General features: G+C 40.0%; 1 protein-coding gene across 4 annotated transcripts in view; it reads right to left on the reverse strand.

Moving 5' to 3' along the window:
* Window positions 1-25,618, reverse strand: part of lrfn5a (leucine rich repeat and fibronectin type III domain containing 5a) — a 132,956-nt gene that overhangs the window by 15,156 nt on the left and 92,182 nt on the right. For 3 of the 4 annotated variants that reach the window (XM_051723075.1, XM_051723077.1, XM_051723076.1), the window contains exon 2: window positions 2,646-4,053. In XM_051723075.1, the coding sequence (XP_051579035.1) occupies window positions 2,646-4,033 (1,388 nt within the window). In that variant the 5' untranslated portion in view covers window positions 4,034-4,053. Of the gene's footprint in view, window positions 1-2,645; window positions 4,054-16,664; window positions 16,713-25,618 lie in introns of those variants that run through there. The other variant, XM_051723078.1, reaches the window with a different exon arrangement.

A 25,618-nucleotide genomic window follows, 5' to 3' on the forward strand; every position in this document is an offset into this window, starting at 1 on the left:
ACGACAACAAAAAGACAAGAACATCAGAGTCTCTAATTTGAAAAAAAAAAAAAAAAAAAAAAAAACAAGACTCCTCACAGGTCATAAACTAGCAGCTTCAATTAACAGTATATGCTGAACTGCATTGCATTTGCATTGCATTTGCATTGCTGAAAGTAGAGGATTCTTGGATGAATAGAAAGTTTGAAGAATAGTCAATTGCAACATTATAAATGCCTTAACTGTAATTTTTCAATTATTTTCAAAATGCATCCTCGGTGAACATGACTAAACTAGCAAAATATACAGAAAGAATTACAAAAAAACTACGGCAATAGAGCACATCAGTGCCCACCCACTTTTTCAGCCGTCTTGGTTCTGGAAATATTTTCACATTTATTTTCTAAGCCATGAACCAAACCACCAGCTCTGAGGTGAATAACAACATTGCTTTGTAATCGCAACTTTGATTTGAAGCAAAAGAGTATTTAAAAATTGGATACAAAGACAAAGGTACAAGACTGTGTACTCAACATCTTTAACGAGGGAATGAACTACAAATCCATGAAGCATTGCAAATGACATAATTAAATTAAAATGATGGAAAAAAAATATACTATATTGATATAAATGTGTTGATTATAAGTACAGAATCAATACATTTAAATTTTATTGTAAAATATTAAAATATGTACAAATACACTTACTGAACACTTTATTAGGTACACCTGTACACCTACTTATTCATGCAATTATTTAATCAGCCAATCATGTGGCAGCAGTGCAATGCATAAATTAATTCAGATACAGGTCAGGAGCTTCAGTTAATGTTCACATCAACCATCAGAATGGGGAAAAATGTAATCTTAGTGATTTCAACCATGTCATTATTGTTGGTGCCAGATGGGCTGGTTTGAGTATTTCTGTAACTGCTGATCTCCTGGAATTTTCACCCACAGCAGTCTCTAGAGCAGGGCAACTCAACTTCGGAAAGGTCAAGGATCATTAAAGCTGGATCCCTGTACCCTCGAGGGCTTATCTCTTAATTTTTTATGACAATACATATACAGTATACTGTATATAAAAATATAAGTTAACATTTTTATAGTAAGAATGTTGAAATATTAGTTAATGAGATAGTTCACCTAAAAATACAAATTCTCTAATAATTTACTCACCTTCTTGCCATCCCAGAGGTGTCTAACTTTCTTTCTTCTGCTGAAGACAAATGATGATTATTTAGAAAATATCTCAGCTCATAAAAGTGGAGGTTTATAGTAAAAAAGAAAAAGACTTAAATATTGATCTGTTTCTCAACCACACCTAACCTGTCACCTATCAAATAACTTCTGAAGACATAGAGTTTACCCCTGGAGTCTAATGGATTACATTTATGCTGCCTTTATGTGCTTTTTGGAGCTTCAAAGTTCTTGCCACCATTCACTTGCATTTTATGGACCTACAGAGCTGAGATATTGTTCTAAAAATCTTCATTTGTGTACTGCAGAAGGACGAAAGTCATACACATATGGGATGGCATGAGGGTGAGTAAATAATGAGAGAAGTTTCATTTTTGAGTCAACTATCCCTTTTAGTAATTGTTTTTAAACATAAGGGGTGTAACAGTTAGATTTTCTGATATAGATCAGTTCTGCTGTCACTGTGATTGTCAACTAACAAACACCATGAGTGTTCAACATCACATACACCAGAGATGCATTCAAAAACAAGAGCGATATATCCACAATTAGCACCAAAAGTCCTAAGTGACAAGTCCTAAAGATTTGTTCACCCCTCTTAGCGTTTTGCACTGAAGTAGATCACTAAAAAGCATTTGCATGAAGTCATCTCAACGCCGTCAATGCAGGAAAAACTGTTATTTTTTTCCTGTAAATACTATTGTCATGATGTGTACATATCTCTGATGAGCTATTCAAGAGATTGAACAGATTTGCGCCATGTTGCGTTACCCTCAAGTGAGACTGTGCGCGCGCATGTTTGATCGACAGACCACGCATGAGTGCACGTGTACTGTGTATGAACATATGTGCAAACCAACAACCATTATCATAACATCAGCCATGATCAGATATTATATATTATATATTTGTATTTTATTTTATTTATATTTAACATCCTCTTGCAGTTTAATTCCCTCTCTAACATGATTCAGCAATGTAGAGAACTAGCGTAAATCCTCATGAAAATGGACACCTCACTATTCATACAGATTTTATAGGCTGCTGATAAAGCTGACAGAAAGGCTACGGTATATCAGAAAACCACTCTGTACAACTGTAGTGAGCAGAATAGAATCTCAGAATGCTACCTTGAGGCAGATGGGCTTCAACAGCAGAAGACCATGTCAGGCACTTTATTAGGACAATAGTGTTCCTAATAAAGTGCTCTGTAAATGTATATAAGTAATTTAAGAGTGTAGGGTCATTCGCACTATGTCATGGAAGTGGGCAGTGGTGTAGTTCTTTACCAGGAATTCCGCTATTGGACTGATGGGTTTGACAGAAGCATACCATCAATTAACAACCTTTTCCTATGGAAAAAAGGAGGATTTTTACTTCCAGACTGTTAACCTCTATATTCAGTGTGGACTCTCATTCTGCAAATAAGCTAGCTTAGCTTTGCATTTAAAAGTACGCAATTCTCACCTGTAAACAAGGGAGTCATCATAGGTTCCATTATACTGAATCTGAAACATGCGTATTCCAGGTATATTCCTCTGAAAGTTAAATTTGATGAGTGCAGTGGATGAAGTTGCTTCAGCTATTACCACCCTCTTATCAGGGCTGGTCTTAGCATCGCCAGTGTGGTTACTACCATTTGCTCCAGCCCTTGTAGACGTGGAGATGTCAGAGGAACCAGGGTCTGGCTCTTGAATGTTATTGGTGCTGTTGCTAATGTGTGGAAGCTTGATAATGACCAGCTCCACAATCTGGTGGGCTTCCCCAGCGGGGTTTGAGGAAATGCATGTGAAAGAACCTGTGTCCTTTACTGTGCTTATCAGGATGTCCAGTGTGCCATTGTTGTAAACGAATGTACGTGATGAGTTTGCAACTAACTTCCCCTCGGGAGATATCCAGTGAATGGCAGGCTCAGGGTCTCCTCTGGCTTTGCACTTCAACACTACCCTCTGGCCCTCAAGAACCCTCATCTCATGAGAGTAGCGGGTGATGAGAGGCGGCTCACAGAGGAACTCCTCCTCAGGAATGGACCAGAAGTAGCGTCCAGAGAGGTGCAAGGGTGTGGCACAGGTTTCTAAATCGTCCTCACGATTGAGTCGCCTAAGCCACAGAAGCTCGCAGTTGCAGTGTAATGGGTTTCCTCCAAAGCTCAGGGCAAAAGAAAAGGGATTCATAATTCCAGACGTAGCCAGAACCTGTGCTCGCTGGAAAAGCGGGTCTGGTGGAAGTTTCTGGAGTTTGTTGGAGGTCACGTCCAAGCGATTCAGCTTCTGTAGGAGGGAGAAGGTCCCCTCAGGAATGTAGTCGATCATGTTGTGGTCCAGGCTAAGAGTATGTAGGCTGGTCATCTTTTGAATGGCTTCCCAAGGGATGGTCTCAAGGTTGTTGTAAGATATGTCCAGTTCTTCTAGGGCTAGTAGGTCATTAAAGGCTCCCATGTGGATGAGGGTCAATTGGTTGTTGTTCAGAATCAGGTGATGCAGCTTGGACATGCCGCTGAAGGTGTCGTTGGCTATTCGCGTCAACCGATTGTGGTCAAGATGCAAGGCGCGTAGGTTCTCCAGGTCTGCAAATGCATGTGGAGTGATGTAGCTTATTGTATTCCTTGATAGAGTAAGATCCACCAGCTTGGTCATGTTGGCCAAGTCTTTCCGTTTGACACTGGTGACAAAGTTATCAGCTAGTCGGAGCTCCACAGTGTGCCTGTCAATATTGGGTGGTACAAAGAGCAGCCCTTTTTTAGCACAGAGTGTTGCGAGGTTGGGGGATAGAACTTGACAGACACAGCGCTTTGGACAGATCTGGGCCTTCACTGCCATTCCAATAACCAACAGGCAGACAAGCAGTTTTTCCATTGTAAATCAGGTTTTTACACCTACGGAAAAGAAAGAAAACAAAAAGGGTGAGATAATATACAGGGTTGCTGTAAGGGAGTTTGATTCATAGCATGGAACTTTTAACTTTAAAGGCACTTTAACTTTAACTTTGAAATTCACCAGGGACTCTTATTTTGAAATGTTTGCGCTTCACTGCTTCCAGCTGCTCATTCAAACAGATAATCTACAACGTATTACATTATAAACGGTAACAGTAAACATTGTCATATTTCATCAAACTACAGTATATATCATCATCATCATCATCATCATCAACAGTTGATCTTTAGTGATAGCTTGTTATAAATTTCCGATATGGCTTAATGATTGTGAACTGCTCTGCAAGAGCTGGAAACACTCACAAGCCCCCATGGGCTTGAAGAAAATACAACAGTTTTAACTTTAAAGGACGCAACACATGCATTTAATTCAATTGTATTCTTCTGAAGTTTAATAAACACATTAGGTCATATCACGATTCCTGTCTTTCTGACCCCAAATTTAAGACCTTTTTAAATAAAAATTAAGACCTTTTTTTGTATCCTTTAAGATATTTAAGACTTTTTGTGATCTTAAATTTTGGAAAACTGAATTTAAGAGATTTTAAGACTTTTTAAGGATCCGCGGGAATCCTGATATACTACCTTGCCTTTGAAACTCTATTGCAAGCAAGCAGGAATGTATTCTGTTTAGGGTTGGGAACTGAGAACCAAGAACCTGTTCATTTTTTTTTTAAAATATCGGATCAGATTAATTTGATGACTTTCAGTTCCGTGAACGGTTCTCGAATGTACATTCTTCCACCAATATGGACCTAACACTGTGCTAAAATAAATTTATCTTCCCCTTGAATCAAATATTTTTTGTAAGCTTTTTTGCCCACTGTCAAATAGTTTTTATTTTTTTATTTATTTTTTTTATTTTATAAATGCTTTTAAACTTTGTTCGATTTCTCTGAAAACAAGACAAAATATCTCATGCAATTTTGCTCAAATAAATTCATCTTGCTTTATTTTTACTAGAAAACAAAGACAAACATACTCAATAAGAAAATTATTTTCTGCAGTGTATTGAATCAGCAGCACAAAACATACAGCACAGTCAGTGTAGTACGATTCTGGAACAAACAACTCTTATAAAGCAGTTCTTTTACATCACAAACCATACAGCATGGCCCATATAATCCGATTTCTGAACAAAATGCTCTTATGAGCCGGTTCTTTTGAATCTAAAGCATGAAATAGAGCATGACAAGTGCAGTCCGATTCCCAAACGGATTACTTCTATGGGTATGTATAAATACCATTTGCAAGAATCGGTTTTGTTAAAATCGGAAATTATATCATAAGTTGGCAACAGACTGCTAAGGCCATCAAATGCAATACAAATTGCATTTCTTATTTCCAAATAACTCTCCTTAAAATGTGTTAAAATATTCATTACTAGAATTTGAATCATTAAGAGAAATCAGAATCTGAATCACTCAATTCCTTATTATTCCCTTCCCTAAGTCAGTCAGAACAATTGCATTTGTTGATGTTTATCAAACAACAGTGGTTGGCACAGTTAGAATGCATGTAATAACAGCACGCTTTTTGTTATCCTGCAGTTATTATAGGATGAATGATGCACAAACAAAATCCCATGTTACTGCAGATGTAAGAAATCAGCAGTTCTGTAACACAGCATTCATAACATTCTAAACTCAAAATAGACTCATGCAGTGTGGGTTTATTTCAAGCATTACACATGACAAACAATCATCATTACTCACTACAGCAGTTATTTCAAGATCTTAGTTTATTAGAAGCAGAGATTAAGAACAACTCAATATACTCTCTTTATCTTTGATTTCAAGAGTTTTAACACAACATCTTCTCTTAGTTTCTCTCAAAGGTGTGACTCATTCTGTCTTACTGTAGAGTCCTTCACTCTGCATAAGTATGTGGGAGTGCAGAACAGCTGTTTCATAATGACCGTGTGTGTGTGTGTGTGTGTGTGTGTGTGTGAACAGGGAGCTCTGACCCAGTGGGGGCAACTGTATTACATTTAATTATATAATTACGCAGGGCCTGGGTAGCTCAGCAAGTAAAGACACTGACTACCACACCTGGAGTAGCAAGTTCAAATCCAGGGAGTGCTGAGTGACTCCAGTCAGGCTTCCAAAGCAACCAGTTGGCACGGTTGCTAGGGTGGGTAGAGTCGCGTTGGGTTAACCTACTCGTGGTTGCTATAATGTGGTTCTCGCTCTCGGTGGGGCGCGTGGTGAGTTGTGTGTGGATGCTGCGGAGAATAGCATGAGCCTACACACGCTAGGTCTCCGCGGTAAGGCGCTCAACAAGCCATGTGATAAGATGCGTGGACTGACTGTCTCAGACGTGGTGGCAACTGAGATTTGTCCTCCGCCACCTGGATTGAGGTGAGTCACTACGCCACCACGAGGACCTAGAGCTCATTGAGTATTGGGCATTCCAAATTGGGGATAAAAATGTATTAAAAAAATACAATTTTATATATATATATATATATATATAATTACGCTAGTCTAACATCTCACTTGGCTCATACAAGGTACTGCATTAAAAACATGTATTAAAGCATTAGATGGAAAAAGATGCTGACATCAGACTGTGAAATTATGAGGACACAAAGAGCCAATCAAAGCATTAGACCTAAAATTATCAGAGCATGTATGACAGTGGGCCTTCTGACTGAATGATTATATAATCTTATTGAGGATGATGATGGTCTACTCACCCCTGTCTTTCCAAACCTCAATGACTTTCTTCGGTGGAAAACTAAAAGGTTGATTTTTCAAGGAAATATTTATTTGCCACATAATGAATGTGAAAGGGGTCTGTCAAGTTCCAAAACGACACAAAAAGCACAGTTTAAGTAGTCCATGACTTTGGCAATATATTCCAAGTCTTCTGAAGGCAATGCTTATTATATATATATATATATATATATATATATATATATATATATATATATATATATATATATAGACTACTTTCATGATTCTTCAGTTTTTTTACTCCTTGGAAGACAAAGTCATATGAATTTGAAACAACACAAGGGAGAGTAAATGATCACAGAATTTAAATTTTTGGGTGAACTACTCCTTTAGGTGAAAATGGTGACAAAAGATTACTGTATATTTTAGCCTCAGAACATGGCTGGGCATGTTAAAATAGTCATGTTAGTAACCACAAAAAAAGTCTACAAATGATGTTGCCACCCAATCACACAACGTATGCAAAGACCATGTTCTTTCCCACACTGTAAGTCTTTACTATTGATTTTCACTTCACCTTGTGGGTGGTACCGAGCACCAAGATTTGAGTGAGAGACAAGAAGAGAGAAAGGAAAGTAGAAAGCAAGAGTGAGAGATACAGAGAAATATGATACAGTAATGGAGAATGCTGTGTTGCAAATAAGAGCATTTGGGAATAGTATGTTGAGTGTGTGATTCATGCTAGTGGATCTGATTCATGAGCTCTGGCTCTCCAGTGGTGCATGGAGCTCAGCAGAAGAGACTTCAGCAGATGTGCATTATGTTCAGCCTCATGATACACTGAAAAATGATACACTAACCGTTCAACGCACCTGTATTCAAATACCACAATCACTATTTGGTTATTCTACACATGCAATAGAGGTCTTCAACCCGACTCAAGACTGACGGGACCCCGACAAAGTGTTGGGTTTTGGGCCGGGTTTGGTCTGTTTTTGAAGTATAGGATGAGTTAGGGGCTGTTTTTGTGTGTGTCTAAACGTGCTGGGTGGACTTTGACTTTTGCACCGTGCAAGGCTGTCAAATTTTTTAGAATCAAGTTAAAAAGGGTTTTCATTTTTAGAAATGCATCTCGAGACACCTGCGTTCTGTTTCATTCACTGCACTGCGTCTAGCTTTTTTAGAGCAGGTGTGACATTCTGAAGAAATTAATGTTGAAAAGAGGTCTTTACACATAACTGCGGCTGGAGCGCCAACCTGCCAAATGGAGTGGTGGACGGTGGTCGTGATGCCAGCCGTACACACCAGATATGTTACCCAGGGAACAAGGAAACCACTCTTGCTGAGCTCTTGAATACTGCAGCCAATTGGGCATGCAGCACAATTAAATGCAAAAGGTAACAAAAAGATGAAGATCTGCTTACCAGCTCCAGAGCAGCAGGTTTCGTTGTCCCTGGGTCGCCCGTCTCAAGGGCGCTTTGAAGCCTTTCACCGGTTCTGGGTGGCCGCGAGACGGGTGGCGTCAGCGTCAGGGGGACGCCCTTGGCGATGAGTAGATGGGGTGCGGGATCTTGAGCCGCACCGGGGCAGGATATGCCAGCTAGCATCCATCTACTGCTCTACCAACGAGAACTGCTGGGCAAAAGTCCTCGACGGTGTCGCAGAATAGGCCCGCCTGGGAAATGGGGGCAGCAAGGAATCGTGTCTTGTCGGCCTCACCCATCTCGACCAGGTTGAGCCAAAGGTGGCGCTCCTGGACCACTAGTGTGGCCATCGTCTGCCCGAGAGACTGCGCCGTGACCTCCGTCGCTCGGAGAGCGAGGTCGGTCGCCGAGCGCAGTTCCTGCATCAATCCTGGGGCGGAACTACCCTCGTGCAGTTCCTTTAGCGCCTTGGCGGACTTGCAGGAGAGCCATGGCGTGCAGGGTGGAGGCGGCTTGTCCAGCGGCACTGTAGGCCTTGGCCGTCAGAGACGACGTAAACCTACAGGCCTTGGACGGGGGCTTTGGGCACCCGCGCCAAGTGGAGGCGCTCTGCAGGCGTAGGTGCACCGTGAGCGCCTTTATCCACCGGGGGATTGCCGAATAACCCTTGGCCGCCCCACCATCGAGGGTAGGGAGAGCGGGGAAGCTGAAAAGATCAGGACCGGGCAGTAAAAAGTGCCTCCCGCGACCTTGTCAGCTCTTCATGCACTTCCGGGAAGAAAGGAACGGGGTGGGGCATGGCTTTGAGCGGCGCCGCGAGCCCAGGAACCAATCACCGAGCCACGAGGGTTCAGGGAAGAGCGGTGAAATCCACTCTAACCAACGCTCGCGGCTGCCCGGGAAAGCATGTCGTCATCTCCGCATCAGCCTGTGACTGGGCGATCGACCCCGAAGGGAGGAGCCCAGCTGAGGCTTCCGACTGGACGAGCCCGCTCTCCGATGCTGCGCTCGAGAGCTCATCACTTTCACGGGCTCCGAATAAGAGGTCGAACTCGCCGTGAGACGAGCCGGTGGACTCACCCGGAAGCCCGATCAGGGCAGACGAGCGTGCTGGGGAATGGGAGGTCCGCGGGGGGATACCCGGCGGAGGCGGTCCCATTGGGGTCCCCAAATCGCCCCCAGTGCTAGCCGCGCTGGCCTCAAACCCGTGGGTAAAAGGACCGAGGCGGGAGCCTCTGGGGTGGTTCGCTTTCTTACGAAGGCGAGCCGCGACCGCAACGTTGCCATGGACATATTCTCGTAATGAGAACATGACCATCCACGAATGCTGTCTCCACGTGAGCAGTGCCCAGACATGAAAGACAGTGATCATGACCATTAGAAGGCGAGAGATAACGAGCACAACCAGGAATAACACACAATTGGAAAAGCATCTTTAAAAAGACGTGTCTTTAAAAAGACATTCCATGTGTGCGCTCTTTTAGAGGGGAAAAATGCTCTTTCAGAAAATATACTCTCTAGTTTTTCTGCCGAAGTGCCCAGGGGCATTCTCTGCAGTGCACCAGTGCAGAAGAGGGAGAAGCCGCTGAAATGCACCGTCAGATCCAGCAGAGGTGAATGAACAGTAGTATTCAGCTCAGTGAGCATGACCATTCGGCTCCGAAGAGAAAATCTGAATGAGTGGTTGCATACCAGCTCTTTTTATACCCGTATGTTCGGGGGAGTGGCATGCAAATACCACTCGCCAATTTTCATTGGCCTTTTATCAAAGACCAGAGGTGTCTCGGGCTCCCAAGAGTGACCCCTAGTGTCACTACATCGACACCAACATCGAGTGAGTGACAGACAGGGAACTGCTGGATTTACGGCGCATTTCAGCCGCTTCTCCCCCTCTGCACCCGTGGAGTGCAGAGAACGCCCCTGGGTGCTTCGGCAGAGAGAAAATAAGAAAGTATATTCTAAAAGAGTATATTTTCATTCACAAAAAGAGCGGCACACACAGAACGTCTTTTTAAAGATGCCTTTCCGTTTGTGTGTTATTCCTGGTTGCGGTCGTTATCTCTCCCCCAGTGAGCCTACTTGCACATACCCTGTACAAGGTCAGGGAGGACGAGGAGCAGTTCATCCTAGTAGCACCCTACTGGCCCACCCAGACGTGGTTCTCGGATCTCATGCTCCTCGCGACAACCCCACCCGGCAAATTCCCCTGAGGAAGGACCTTCTTTCTCAGGGATAGGGCACCATCTGGCACCCGTGACCAGACCTCTGGAATCTCCATGTCTGGCCCTTGGACAGGACGCGGATGACCTAAGTTGCCTACCACCCGCGGTGGTAGACACGATCACTCAGGCTAGGGCTCCCTCTACGAGGCACCTGTATGCCTTGAAGGGGCGTCTTTTCGCTAAGTGGTGTGTTTCTCGATGTGAAGACCCCCAGAGATGTGCAGTCGGATTGGTGCTTTCCTTCCTGCAGGAGAGGCTGTAGGGGCGGCTGTCCCCCTCCACCTTGAATGTGTATGTAGCTGCTATTTCGGCTCATCACGATGCAGTAGATGGTAAGTACTTGGGGAAGCATGACTTGATCATCAGGTTCCTGAGAGGCACTAGGAGGTTGAATCCCTCCAGACCGCACCTCATCCCCTCGTGGGACCTCTCTGTAGTCCTTAGGGGTCTACAGGGAGCTCTCTTTGAGCCCTTGGAGTCAGCTGAGCTTAAGGCAATCTCTTTGAAGACTGCCCTCCTGACTGTGCTCACTTCCATCAAAAGGGTGGGGGACCTGCAGGCGTTCTCTGTCAGCGAATCGTGCCTGGAGTTCGGTCCGGGTTACTTTCATGTGATCATGAGACCCCGACTGGGCTATGTGCCCAAGGTTCCCACGACCCCTTTTAGGGATCAGGTGGTGAACCTGCAAGCGCTGCCTCAGGAGGAGGCAGACCCAGCCTTGGTGTTGTTGTGTCCGGTGTGAGCTTTACACATCTATTTGGATTGCACGCAGAGCTTTAGAAGCTCTGAGCAGCTCTTTGTCTGCTTTGGTGGACAGCGGAAAGGAAGTGCTGTCTCCAAACAGAGGATCGCCCACTGGGTCATTGACACCATCGCAATGGCATATCAGGCTCAGGACGTGACACCCCCTGCGGGGTTACTAGCCCACTCTACCAGGAGTGTGGCAGCCTCCTGGGTCCTGGCCAGTGGCCCCTCTTTGGCAGACATCTGCAGAGCAGCGGGCTGGGCAGCACCCAACACCTTTGCAAGGTTCTACAATCTCCGGGTTGAGCGTGTCTCGTCCCATATATTGGCAGACACGAGCAGGTAAGTTCTGGGACAGCTGGCCGGGTATTCCACTTGCGCATAGCGCCTTTACCCTCCCAGTCATGTTCACAGACTGTGATCCCTGGATGACTTTCCTCCTTAGCCCTCTGGCAGTTGAGTTTGCGGAGAAACTCGCTGCCGGCCCAGTACGTGCGTTAATGAGACCCTGTACTGAGGTAGGTGCTCCACATGTGCTGGTTCCCTGAAGGCAACCCCATGCGATATCTTCCACAAAATCATTTCCCTGTCGGTAAACTGCATCTTCCTTGGGCAGAGGCCCCTCTGCCCCCGGTCTCCATGCTCTGTAGAAACTCCTCCCCCTTTGGGTAGGACCAACTATGGGACCTCTCCACATGACACACTTCCGACAAGACTCGGTAAGACCATTTGACGTATTCCACTCTAAATAACCCCCCTTCTTGGGCGGGGTGTGTTCTCCGCGGTGTCTTCCCTTGGGAGGGACACCCTTCGACGTAGATACTTATGGCTTCCAGTTGGTTAAAAAATTCCACTCTTTTTGGGGAGAAAAGAGAGGAAAAGAGGCCTCGGCTGGGCTAGCCTGTCCCTATTGTTGGGCAGTTGATTTGTTCCGGTCTGCCCGTCACACACCGCCAGTTCACGTAACACAGTTCAGATAGTTGTGGTGTTTTGTATAGGGACCCCTAGTGTCACTACATCGACACAATGTTGAGTGAGTGACAGATAGGGAATGTCATGGTTACTTTCGTAACCTCCATTCCCTAATGGAGGGAACGAGACGTTGTGTCCCTCTTGCCACAACGCTGAACTACCCGCTGAACTGGTGAGTGGTGGTGGCGTAATGGGCTAAAGCACATAACTGGTAATCAGGTGGTTGCTGGTTCAATCCCCATAGCCATCACCATTGTGTCCTTGAGCAAGGCACTTAACTCCAGGTTGCTCCAGGGGGATTGTCCCTGTAATAAGTGCACTGTAAGTCGCTTTGGATAAAAGCATCTGCCAAATGCATAAATGTAAATGTTACTGGCCAGGACCTGGTCTCAGCTTCTCAGCACAAAACCTGAATGAGTGGTTGCATACCAGCTTCTTTTATACCCGTATGTCCGGCGGAGTGGCATGCAAATTCCACTTGCCAATTCTCATTGGCCTTTTTTAAAAAAAGCAGAGGTGATTGGGGCTCCCAAGAGTGACCCCTAGTGTCATTACATCGACACAACGTCTCATACCCTCCATCAGGGAACGGAGGTTATGAAAGTAACCATGACGTTTTATCATTTGAAGATGTATTGTGCTATATAGGCTTATAGCTCGCTGTTAAGTAGTGTTTGGTGCATATCTATTGCAATAAACGTTCTTTATTCCCGAGTCCTGAATGAATCCCAATGAAATAACCATTCGTGAACCCTCATGGTTATCTGAATATTACAAACGGTTACCATGCACATCCCTAGTTTATATGAGACTTTTATTAGATATATAATAATACAGCAACTACTTTAAGAAGTAACAGGACAAAATAAAAGTTGATGTAGAAGGTGACAGATTATATAAATTCATAGAGAATGAATATTCCCAACAATTGTAACACTGCAATTACCAAAGCAGCTTTTACCTCACAAAAGGTAAAAAATAATTCATCCAACTTTGCCTCTCAGAGTGAGAATCTTACACAAGGACACTTAAGATGACACTTAGGCCATGTCCACAATAATCCACTAAGTATTTCAAGTTTAAGGATATTATAATGGTATAATTTTCCGAAGTATGCGTTTATGGAGAGACTTGAAAGTCTCCATTGTCAGTGCCGTTCCAGTGTGGATGAGAGGCGTAAACGTAAAGAAATCAACGTGTTTTCGAACGAAAATGGATTAGTGTGAATGTAATGACTAATAGCAGTATTTAATCTGCATCCTAAAAATTCAGTCCTAAAGAATAACATGGACATCTAAAATTGTTTTCATACAGTTCCAATCTTACAATCCAAGCTCACTCTCATTCATCACCATTCTTTATGACAATTAAAAGCATTCAGATCCAAGAACAAACATATTGGCAGCTCCCAATTCTACTATGAACTTACTGCCAAAACTACTCTGCAATAATTAACCAGCACATTTATTTAAATATATTTTTAATTGTTTGTTCATGATACCTAATGCATTAACTAATGTTAATAAATGGAAACTTGTAAAGCGTTACCAGCAAAACCAATCAGATGGTTGTTAGACAAGCCTATCAGTTTGATAATATCTACTTGTACTATTTGAATTCACGAAACATTTGAAACTTCTAAACTGAAACAAACTATTTAAGTATCTATAATCAGCCACTTAAGAGTAAAAGAGTACTATTAAGTGGCTGACTAAGAGTACTCTTTTAAGAGTAAGCTCTACTCCTCATCTCATTCATTTTATACAGAATTGGACATTACAACTGCAACAAACTGGCTTCTAACCTTTTAATTAATAAGAGAACGAAGCTTTAACATTCTTTGGACTGTTTGGTTTTGTAGATTTGTCTTGGTTGAAGCTGGTTGATAACATTGTGTAACAAATGTATTTATTTATTTATTTATTTATTTATTTATTTTTTTGGTTCCTGGGTAGTAAGTGTTATTTCCTAATTGCTTTTGCCTCAGAAGTATAGAAAATGGCTATTATTCCCCACAAACTCTGCTTTTGTGACCAGGACAGTCACAAATAAATCTTGAAAAACTACTCACTTCTAAATCTTTTGTAGTCATTTTTGTATTACTTTAGTATAAATACATGTTAATTTGGATTCAAATGTTTTTTTTATTTTTTTTTTTTTTTTTTTTTTGAATTTATGTGAATGAAAAAAACACAAATTCACCGGTTTTCTCATTGGAAATAGGTACGTTTAAAAATATCACTGTCCTAGTCACAAAAGTAAAGTTTGTGGGGAATAATAGCCATTTTCTATACTTTTGAGGCATAAGCAATTAGAAAATAACACTTACTACACAGGAACAAAAATTGTGTTACATATTGTAATGGAAGTCTTGCTGCTTAAGGAAGTTAAGAAACATGGTGGGGACCAGTATCCATAATAAAATGTATGCTGGTACCCAGCAATGATGGTCTTTTCAACAGTGTTCTTGAGTACAAGGTGTATATTGTCTCTGCTCCAACAAACTATGAACAGAAGAGCTGTTGTTCTACCATTATTAAGGCAAAGGTAGGGCTCGGCGATATGGCTACAAAAATTATATCTCAATATTTCCAGCCAATAGATGTTCCTCGATAATTATACATTTGCTCTGAATTGACTTAAAAGTTATTAGCTTTTGTTTTCAGATGAACCATTATTTCAACTAAAAAAAACATTGTAGTCAAGTAGATTGAAAATGTTCAATGCATGAGGTTAAAATCTAGTTAAAATTATCAAAGGCATATTTTCCATATTTTTTTAACTAAATGAACACAAGGAAGCATGTTATTTATTTGGTTTAATTTATGTGCACCCATATACAATGATACATAGTAGCCTGATCAAAATTATTTACATTATTTACGTACTTTTTTTACTTAAACATTTTTGTGGATGAAATTCCCCCACTAATTTTTTTGGGAACCCAGTTGAATATTATATAATACTGAATTTTTATTGTGGGACCCAGTTAATTATTATAATATTATACTTAATAATTATTACTATTATTTTGAGGGTTATTTTTGTTTTTTATACAATAATAATGTGTTTCTGTCACTTATTTCACCTGGAGCTTTTATTTTGTTATGTCTCTGAAAGTGTACTGCAGTGTCAGAATATTTGACAGTTTACACGGTTCCTCACTAAAAATCTGGTAAGACTCTTTAATTTCCTTTTATTTTGTGATACTGTGTCATGTTTTTAGATTTGTATAATGATTTGTTGAGGTAACACAAGTTTGGAAATCGCAGTGGCCTGCAAACCGTTTTCATCTCAGGAGGTGCTCTGAGTTTAAATCACTTTAAATTCAGCAGTTTGCATTTTACTATACATGGATAGTGAATAGCCTATACACTGTATATATGCATCAGATAAAGGTGGCTGTACAAATCAAAGTGGCTGGTAAAACTGGGTCAAAAATTTTAGTTTTGTACCCTGCTCTCAACCGAGGTGCAGAAAATGCCAAAGGGGGTATTTACATTTGCTCACTTCATGCATTTTTACTTATCTGACTGCTATCCGATTGAATAAGCACATTCCATTTACACTTGGCCAAACGGGTAGAAATCTGATCTTTAATTCCCGCACTATAAATAAGGAAAAAAGTTGGGAACCACTGCAATAGATTATGTATACACAATAAACCCTCATGGAACACAATTTGAGAGCCACAGTAATGAGAAAGTAGAAGAGTGCTGTCAGTCATTTTGACAGGATACAATTGCTATGCACTTCAATGTGGAGAGCAGCACCAAGACAAACACTCACTAATCAAGCATGTCTGTGAGTGTATGGATGTTTCACCCCACCACAGCCCTTAATGAAGTGAAGCGATTGGCTTAACCACAGCACATATTGTACAGGGGTGTGCACTTGGTCCTTTATAGGTTTATGCATGTATGGGTTTGTTTGTAGCAACAGAGTGGCGATCATATGATCGCTCTTTGGTCAGTGATAGACAGAGACAGAGGGAGACACGATGTACAGAATACCTGATTATCATGCATTATTGATTTGGCAAACACATAAAAACTGCTCCATTATTCACATTGATTATATTTTACACACAGTGCACAAATAAATGTTTTAAGTGTTCTAAAAGAAGATCCTCTCACTCAAAATATTGTCATACACTTTTAAGATGTCAACAATGAAGAGATGCACAGCAGGATGAGGAAAGAGAGAGAGAGAGAGAGGGGGGGGGGGGATTGTGTCTAGATGGTAAACCTTGTTCTGCTAAATTTTGAGAGATTCACATTTGCTGGTATCAAGATTAGGGATAGGAGAAGAGCTGGCTGATGCATCAAAGATTCATGATATTTTCATAATGATTTTCTGCCAATATAAAATTAAGCTACAAAGCCGCGTCGTGACCTTATTCAGAGTAGTGGCATCTTATGGAGTTAATTAATAGAGGTTTGGGAGAAGCATGTTAATTTTAATCTGACAAATCACAGCCCAGGAGCAGGAGTATACAAGCCGCTGCTTACCTGCTTCCTGTGACAACTCTTCTGACATCCCACCTCCACCCCATCTTCACCTATTCTCTAGATTCATTATCTAAATAAGTAAAGTCCAGGAGGGGGGTAATCAGGACTCGAGTCGAGTCTCCAGCTCCGAGCCCTCCAGTATACGGACAGCAAGCCAAGCGTTTACTGCTTCAACACAAGATTACATTAACATACAAACTACTGAATATTTTTTTTTATGGAAATGAAATCAAGGCTCTGAGATAGACATACAGTCTCTTCAGTGGGTTGTACTGTTGTTTAAACTGCTTTGTATTGTTCCACTGACGAATCATTAAAAAATTGTTCCACTGACGAATCATTAAAAAAAAACAAAAAATAATAATATTTCCCAAAAATTTCAGTAGACAAAAATAAATAAATAAATAAATAAAAAATAAAAAATAAAAATATAAAAAAAAATAGAACATTAGATGTGATCTAGGAGGTTTATACAGCTTTATACAGTGCATGCCACTGAAGAAAATAATTTTGCCTCACAGCCTCATTTTCATACCCACCAAAAATCAAAACTGACGCTACTATGAATGAGGTCTATTAGACAACTTTTGCAATAACAACTTATCTTGCTTCTTTAAGAGCATCTATGATTTAAATGTAATTTGCACAAGTGGTGTTAGAGTTGGTATGTCAAATTAGTTAATTACAGAGCGTGATCAGTTAGCAATTTGTTTGCGGCATCACTCAAAAATGTTCACGGTCCCCTCGCTGCATGTAGTCGTTCATGTATTCAAATATTTTAGTAAAAATATACTGTAGGTAGGTAAACATTGCTGTTTAACACTATGTATTGGTATATTTGTGAAAATTATATATATATATTAGTTATATTGGTCATGAAAATGATTGAATAGCAATAATCCTTTTTTTTTATTTTTTTTAATGAAAACATGCATATTTTACTGTATTTGTTTACTTGCATTAAACATTTTGAATCTGCTTGGCAACAATGGCTATTTGGGGGTTGCTGTGAGACTTCAGATAAATAGTGTATGAATATCCCATATGAATCTCACAAGACTTTTCACAAAATTGGGTTTACTATCACAACTGAGAAAGAGTGGACCTGTCTGTGAGGCTATGATTTATAAATCTGTGGTCACCTCATGATCTGAACTACATGTGATCATACATAGAGTGAAATCAAAAGCATGTTCACTGTCTCTAAGGGTGATCACAATGTGAAATTACTTCAGACCCCACAATGAATATGGGCAACAGATCCAATATCAGGCTCCCAGGCCTCTTTTTTGAATGAATAGTAAATAAAAAATGTTAAAATATACCATCTACATCAATTCCCCAAGGCTTCTTTTCTTAATTGAAATTAGATTATTTATTTATTTTTAACTATGTTTAATATTTTGAACAGGAAAATAGAATGATTTCTCCATGTTTAATGTTTATCCAAAGGGTCAATCTGTGACACACAGATCCTCTATTGGTCAAAGGTATCTGTGTCTGCTAAACCTGCCTTTAAACAACTCGTAAAACCAAAACAAATTGTCATTGGACACATTACATGTCAGTCAGATGGTCTCTTTCTGGTTAACTGGTTAACTGTTTTTTTGGCCAGAATACACTGCATTGTGAACCAGACATTTAGTCAGTCAGAGTTTACTTAACTTGAACTTCAGTACCTAGCAAAAGCTAAACAATTCTGCACATATGTTTGCGTACCTGTACTCTTGCGTTTGTATTTGTACGAATGGAAGTTAATGTGAAACTAAATCTAGTGTGAGCAGCTTCTTCTAAAGGTTGGGTGGGAGGCTGACTTTTCTGGAGCATGTAGATCCAGACTTCAACAGGAAGCGATGGAGCTGCATTTTCCCCTCGCGCTAAGTGATGGCAGCAGCATTTTTCAGCCTGCTTATTCCAGATTAATCAGCACCTAATGGCAAAATACAGAGTGCTAAAATCTCCATAAAAGAGAGAGAGCTACAGACTAAGAGAGATGGATTGAAATACAGACAGGAAAAAAAAACAAAAAACATCAGCAGTAGTTGCCTGGAGCGATGACCAGCTTCAGCTTCACTCCCACTGAAACTCACGCACAGGAAGACGATAAGACAGCATCCATACTAAATCTTTCTACTTCTCTCCATGTTGCCTCTGCTTACTTCTGCCTAGCCTCTTTTGCTAAACTCAAAAGAAAGAAAACTCACAAGTGAGATCTATTTCATATCTTAATTGTTTTCCCTAGATGGTAAACAGATTAAACAGGGGGTAAATGGAGAATTGCTAAAGACCCTAGTAATCTTTAATGTTTAAGACTCTAGACTTCTCTAGAGTCTTAAAATATCTCAACAATTTCATAAGAAAAATCACAAATGAGATCTCTCTAAAGTGTGCACTGTACCTGCTGTAAAGTGTCACCTAACACTATTGCCATTGGTTGAAACATCTAAGACAAAATTACTTAAATTATAAACCTAAATGGCAAAGTATTCTTAAATGAGACAAATGAGAACTCCATGAAGTCTCCAGAGATATGAAAGAGCAACCTTTAAGCATCAGAATGATCCTCTCAATGGTTTTGCTGTCTGCCCCATTTCATTTTTCCCCTTTTGGTTCCCCCTTTGTGTCTCCTCTGATCCCTGCAGTTGTATGAAAAGATTTCAAAATAAAGCAGTATTTTACACCTCTTCCTGCTCTGTCAGCTTTCCCCAAAAGAGTTATGCTTTAGAGGAGTGGAGTGCAGCAATCATAGGAAATCTCTGCTCTGGAGGGATAACCTATTGTTCAGCACTGATCAAATTTCAGTAGGACAAAATCATGTGACTGTCAGTGCGTATGTGTGTCGGAGACAGGCACGACAGCTATGGGATCAAAATCCCGTCAAATGTATTGCGTTCACGGATCCAAAAATAATAATCGGGAATCAAATTAATAAGTGGGAATCAAAAAATAATAAGTGCAGATAAAAAAAAAATAAGCACAAAAATAAAAGCGCAGATCAAAATAATTAGCACAGATAAAAAAATAACAAGCATGAATCAAAAATATATAAACACATTTAAAATATGCTGCAAAAAAAAGCAAAAAAAGAAAAACAACAACAACAACAACAACAACAACAGAAAAATGAAAGCAAAGTCATCAGAATTGCAAACACAATCGTGTATTCCTTGGTTATATTATTGTTTTTTGTACTCTCTGACAATTTTGCTCATATTTTCATTTTTGTGTATGCTAACGCTGTATTTTATTTTATTTCATTTTTTTGCTTTTGTTTCCAAGTTCTGCGCTTGGTTTTCCAAAACTTGTAGAGTCTCATGTAAATCAGGGGGCATTTTGCGTCCCTTTTGGTCCACTAGTTCTTGATCGACAGCTCCTCATCTAGTTGGGTGACGTCACTCCAATACAGCTCCGAGGGCTGCTGCTCAATATTATATTATTTGTGGTTGATAGATACGCTGCTTGTGTCTGTTTTGAGTATTAGCTCTAGGAAACAATGTGTTGTCCGAGTAGGCCATTATCATAGTCTGTTAACACATGTATCGAGTCAACTGAATTTAGTTAGCAGAGTCTTTAGTTTAGGCATTATTTAAGACTTCCTTGTTTTTAGGTTATTGGCTGCATATCTAAAAAACAAACAAAAACAAGGCTGGGTTGGTGTGGATGTTTGATGCATGTTTTTACTAGCTGTACCAATGTAGTCGCGAGTTCAGAACACAACTTGATCCGCTTTTCCACGAAATAAAATACAGATCCCAACACCAAGACCTATTACAATACTGATGAATATAGAAATGTTTACATATAACTGGATTTTATTTTTACATTTTTTGTTTTTTTTTATATTAAAAATCTAAAAGGTGTGCATTATTGCTTACACCTACATGCACACATTGGAGTTGGTTGTGTGGCTGTAAGTAATTTGCTTAAAATGTTACTGAAGTTGTATACTCTATGTTATGGAAATGTTTGTAAATGTTTTGGATTTGTATGCTCCAATGTTGCTGTATCTTTAGAGACGTCCCTAAATTTGCGACAAAATGTGAATTAAGAACGTCCAACATCAAGCCAACTTTATTGCATTATTTATTGATGTGGGGACGCTTTGTCACGTGTTTCTGATTTCGCAGCAGTATCATGGAAAAAGAAATTACATGTAGCTGTGCCAACGATGGCAACGTAGGATCAGTACATAACGGCACATTCAGCAACATGGAAAAGCGGATCAAGTTGGGTTCTGAACTCGCGATTTTGGTACAGCTAGTAAAAACAAGCATCAAACATCCACACCAACCCAGCCTTGTTTTGCTTTTTTTTTTTTAGATATGCAGCCAGTAACCTACAAACAAGGAAGTCTTAAATAATGCCTAAACTAAAACTCTGCTAACTAAATTCAGCTGACTCGATACATGTGTTAACGGACTATGATAATGGTCTACTTGGACAACACATTGTTTCCTAGAGCTGGCAGAAAATATTAAAAACAGACACAAGCAGCATATCTAGAAACCCAAAACAATATGATATTGAGCAGCAGCCATCGGAGTTGCATTGGAGTGACGTCACCTCCCCTCTTCGAATGATTGGCTAGAGGAGTTGTTTATATATTTTTGATTCATGCTTGTTATTTTTTGATCTGAGCTAATTATTTTGATCTGCGCGTATTATTTTGATCTGCGCTTTTTATTTATTATTGCGCTTATAATTTTTTTAGCTGCGCTTATTATTTTTTGATTCACGCTTATTATTTTGATTCACGCTTATTATTTTTGGATCCGTGACAGCAATAATTTTGATGGGATTTTGATGCCATAGACAGCAAGAGACAGAATGATAGTTGGCATGCAGGTCACTTAATTGGATGAGAAAATGAATTCAGCGTTACATACGATGGGATGAATTTTAATAAAGCACATGACACTTGTGACACAAGCCAGATCCTATCAGGGGAAGCTCATATCTCCTTTGGTCTCTGTGTAATCCCTGGTGTCTGAGCAAAAGTGTGCTGTCTGGCATTAGAAACAAAGCATATGTACTACCGCCCACCGACCCTTGTAATACCGCTCTGGCTGTTTATTATAAGAAGGTGTCAATACCATCAGGCAGTATGCTGACAAATGTTTTTTGTCTGTCTGTGGTCTCATGTAAATGCAAGAAGAATAAGGCAATAAGCCACAAGAAGCTGTGTGTAACAGTGATTTAACCATGGTAAAAGGATATGTTGGGCAATGTGCAGTAGCATTTGAATCCTTTCAACATTATGGCTAGGGCTTGGCGATATGACTGCAATAATTATATCTCAATTATATCTTAATATTTCAGCCTAATTTATAGATAATTGCATATAATATTTAGTTTGACCTCATGAGGTGGATGAACAACATTTTCCAGCCAAATCTTTAAAAAAATGATGTGACTGTGGTGACATTTTTGCAAAATGACATTACATGGTTTATTACATGTTTCGTCCACAGTTCCAAGGTAAAATAAACACTGTGGCACTAAAAGTGAGTTACATTTTCTCCCAAACAATTTTTTAAGGTTAAAGCTCCATCGAGTTTAAAATCAACAAAACCTACCGCCCATCCTAAACCTAAACAATAGTGTCAGAAAAAGCAAATGTGAGAAGAAAAACGTAACTGTTGAAGAAACCATGCCATTTTGTGGTGCTTCTTTGACACTTTCAATTCATTTGTCAACCTGGATGCTCTTTAAGGCTTGTATCCCGGTCCTTCGCATTGCAAGTGCAATGCTCTATCAGTACAGCTACCACACAACTTGATTGCTCTTTCTTGTAAAAATATTTGGTTATGTGATGCTAACATTAAAATGTATCGCCTTAAAAGCATTGTGTGAGGAAAAATAGTGGAAAGTACGTGTTTATGAACAGTTAATCTGCTGTTTTACTTGTGATTTGTGTAAAAGTTAATAGAAGTCTATTGTAGCGCCTTTAGTGGTTGATATCAGGAAACTGCTGCAATATGTGCAACGAGCCACGTAAACATAATTTTGCAAAAATGTAGGTACAGTATAGTAACGGGAGTCTATGAAACAAGATTTACATTTCCTGAAGGTTAAAGTAGGAACACCTACTTTCACTATTGATCTTTTTTTTTTTTTTTTTTTATAATTGTAGTATTCTATCATTGGAACTCTAAAAGAGAAAGTAGCTATGAAAAAACCCCAGTCACCTCACCAAAGACTAATAAGAAATACTCTTTTATTACTTGTGGCCTAATTTCACATTACTGTGTTGTGACATAAATCCCAGAACCTATATCTAACCATTTAGAAGAAAAAAAGAACGTAGCTATGGTTTTATGCCTAGCAACCTGAGACAAATCTTGACATGACGGCATGCGTGTGTGTGTGTGTGTGTGTGTGTGTGTGCACTGGCATATGTTAATAAGGTCTCTGTGTGGTATCCTGTGGCTGATGACTGAAGCTCAGCGGGGGCTGTACAGTTCAGTCTGTCTGTTGAGTATTTAACCTGGCCCATTCACACAGACACCCCATCCGAGCTGTCTTGTGTTGTAAGAAGAAGGTTGTAGTCCAGAATAAGCTGCAATGTGGGCCAGACTTCATGCCGAAAATATGGCTACAATCTTTTGGTTTCCATTCATTTAATACATGTGTCGATGGGTTAAGTGGGCGAAGCTGGTCAACTAGTTCCGGTTGTGTTATGAAACATGCTTTACCAGTTTGAACAGGCCCCCACCAGCATAGCCACGGTAGTCTTCCTGCCCTAACAAGGTTGACTTTTGCCCTACCAGCTATTAATCCAACTGATCAACCACATTAACGAGGTTGGAGCAGTAAATGACCATCTTCAATCAGCTAGAAAACATCTAAAACTAACTACGTACCATAAGAAATCGTAACCTTAAGGAATTTCAGCTGGATTTTTTTTTCACATCATAATAATAGACTAACAGCCATCTCGTTGAACCTCCTTTACTCTAGAGGCTATACACCATCCATCAGATATACGGCAGCCCTCAGCATCATCAAAGGCAAAAATGTATCAATAAGATACATTTATGTATGCTTTCAAATGTAATGCCCAGGGACAAAACACTCTATCTACCATTCAACGTGAGATTAAGGGGTGAGGCCTGAGCTGTCCGTCAGATCCATTGCACCAGGGTTTAGTAGGCATGGATATCTCTCTTTCCCAGAACTCAAAGTAATAGATCCAGATTTGTTTTTTGTTTTTCTTTTCTCTGATCTTTTTCCCATTTAGCCATGCAGTTCACCAGACTCTGGGTGCTCCCGTCTGATTGCCAAATTCTGTGGAGTTTGTTATAATTCAGGATAGTTTAAAATTCCATCTATCATTATGCGTGATTGTATCACATCAGTGACTTTATGTAATCGTTTATGCAAATGTTATATAAAAGACTAATACACCAACATCACACACAGAAATCACTATTGAAAATGGCTTGCTAAATCTGTTAAGCTGTTGTATTTCAAATCCAAAACAGATACAATCTAATCGCTATTAAGAACTACATAAGGCTCACTGCCAAAGAACCAAAATGGTTTTAATATTAAAAGTCATAATTATCAGGAATAGTTTGAAGACCTCTAACAAAACTAATTTTTCTTGTGGGACTGAAATTTCAGTGTCAACTGAATTTGCTCAACTAGCCTTCTGTGTCTACTGATGTTTAAAAAATGATTTATTGATCAAAGCTAATTGGGTCTAAGTGTAATATATATATATATATATATATATATATATATATATATATATATATATATATATATATATATATATATACCGATCAGCCACAACATTAAAACCACCTGCCTAATATTGTGTAGCTCCCCCACGTGCCACGAAAACTGCGTCAATCCGCATCTCAGAATAGCACTCTAAGATGATATTACCATAGACTTTGTCAGTTCGAACCAGTCTGGCCATTCTCTGACCTCTCTCATCAACAAGGCATTTCCGTCCACAGAACTGACACTCACTGGATTTTTTTTTTTGTTTTTTGCACCATTCTGAGTAACTTTTAGAGACTGTTGAGCGTGAAAATCCCAGGAGATCAGCAGTTACAGAAATACTCAAACCAGCCCATCTGGCATCAACAATCATCCATGCGATTATCTAATCAGCCAATCCTGTGGCAGTAGTGCAGTGCATAAAATCATGCAGATACGGGCCAGGAGCTTCAGATAATGTTCACATCAACCATCAGAATGGGAAAAAATTTGATCTCGATGATTTGGAACGTGTCATGATTGTTGGTGCCAGATGGGCCGGTTTGAGTATTTCTCAAACTCAAAATCTCATCAAAAACATTTCCAGGTCATTTTTCACACCAATCAAAAGAAAATATAGCTGCAAGCAGCAATTACAGGGTCAAACACCAAAATGGCAAGCACTGCACAGCATTAAACACAACCCAAAGATCACACAAAACATAAAGTTCAAACACACAAAATGGATTTGAACCTACAACTTTCCATTAAACAGGTCACATGCACAGTCCACTACACCAGCTGTTATCAAAGTGACATACCAAGCATAGAGCAATCACAGCCAATCATCGTTGTGACCATAATCATCTTCATATTAATGTAACTTTATAATAAAATGAAAATCAAAATTTGATTTGAGAAAAGCCCAGAAACTATTTAGTAAGCGCAATAGAAAGATATCCATAACAACAGAAAAAATAACTATAGGAATTGTTGAGGTGGGGATTCAAACCCATAACCTTTAACACTATAAACCAGCGATTTGACACACTGAGCCACAGCTAACATATTAAACTGATGGCAAAGAGACACTACAAGGTTAGAGTTAGCACACAAATGTGGATTATCTTTTGAGCTATAGGTGATGCTGTCTCAAAACTGCTCAGGTATCCTCAGGACATGATGTTTATGATGCATAACAAATATATTTTAAATCTGACAATGCTTTTAAAAGATATATCACT

This window comes from Myxocyprinus asiaticus, chromosome 17, assembly GCF_019703515.2.
Source record: "Myxocyprinus asiaticus isolate MX2 ecotype Aquarium Trade chromosome 17, UBuf_Myxa_2, whole genome shotgun sequence".
Classification (NCBI taxonomy): domain Eukaryota; kingdom Metazoa; phylum Chordata; class Actinopteri; order Cypriniformes; family Catostomidae; genus Myxocyprinus; species Myxocyprinus asiaticus.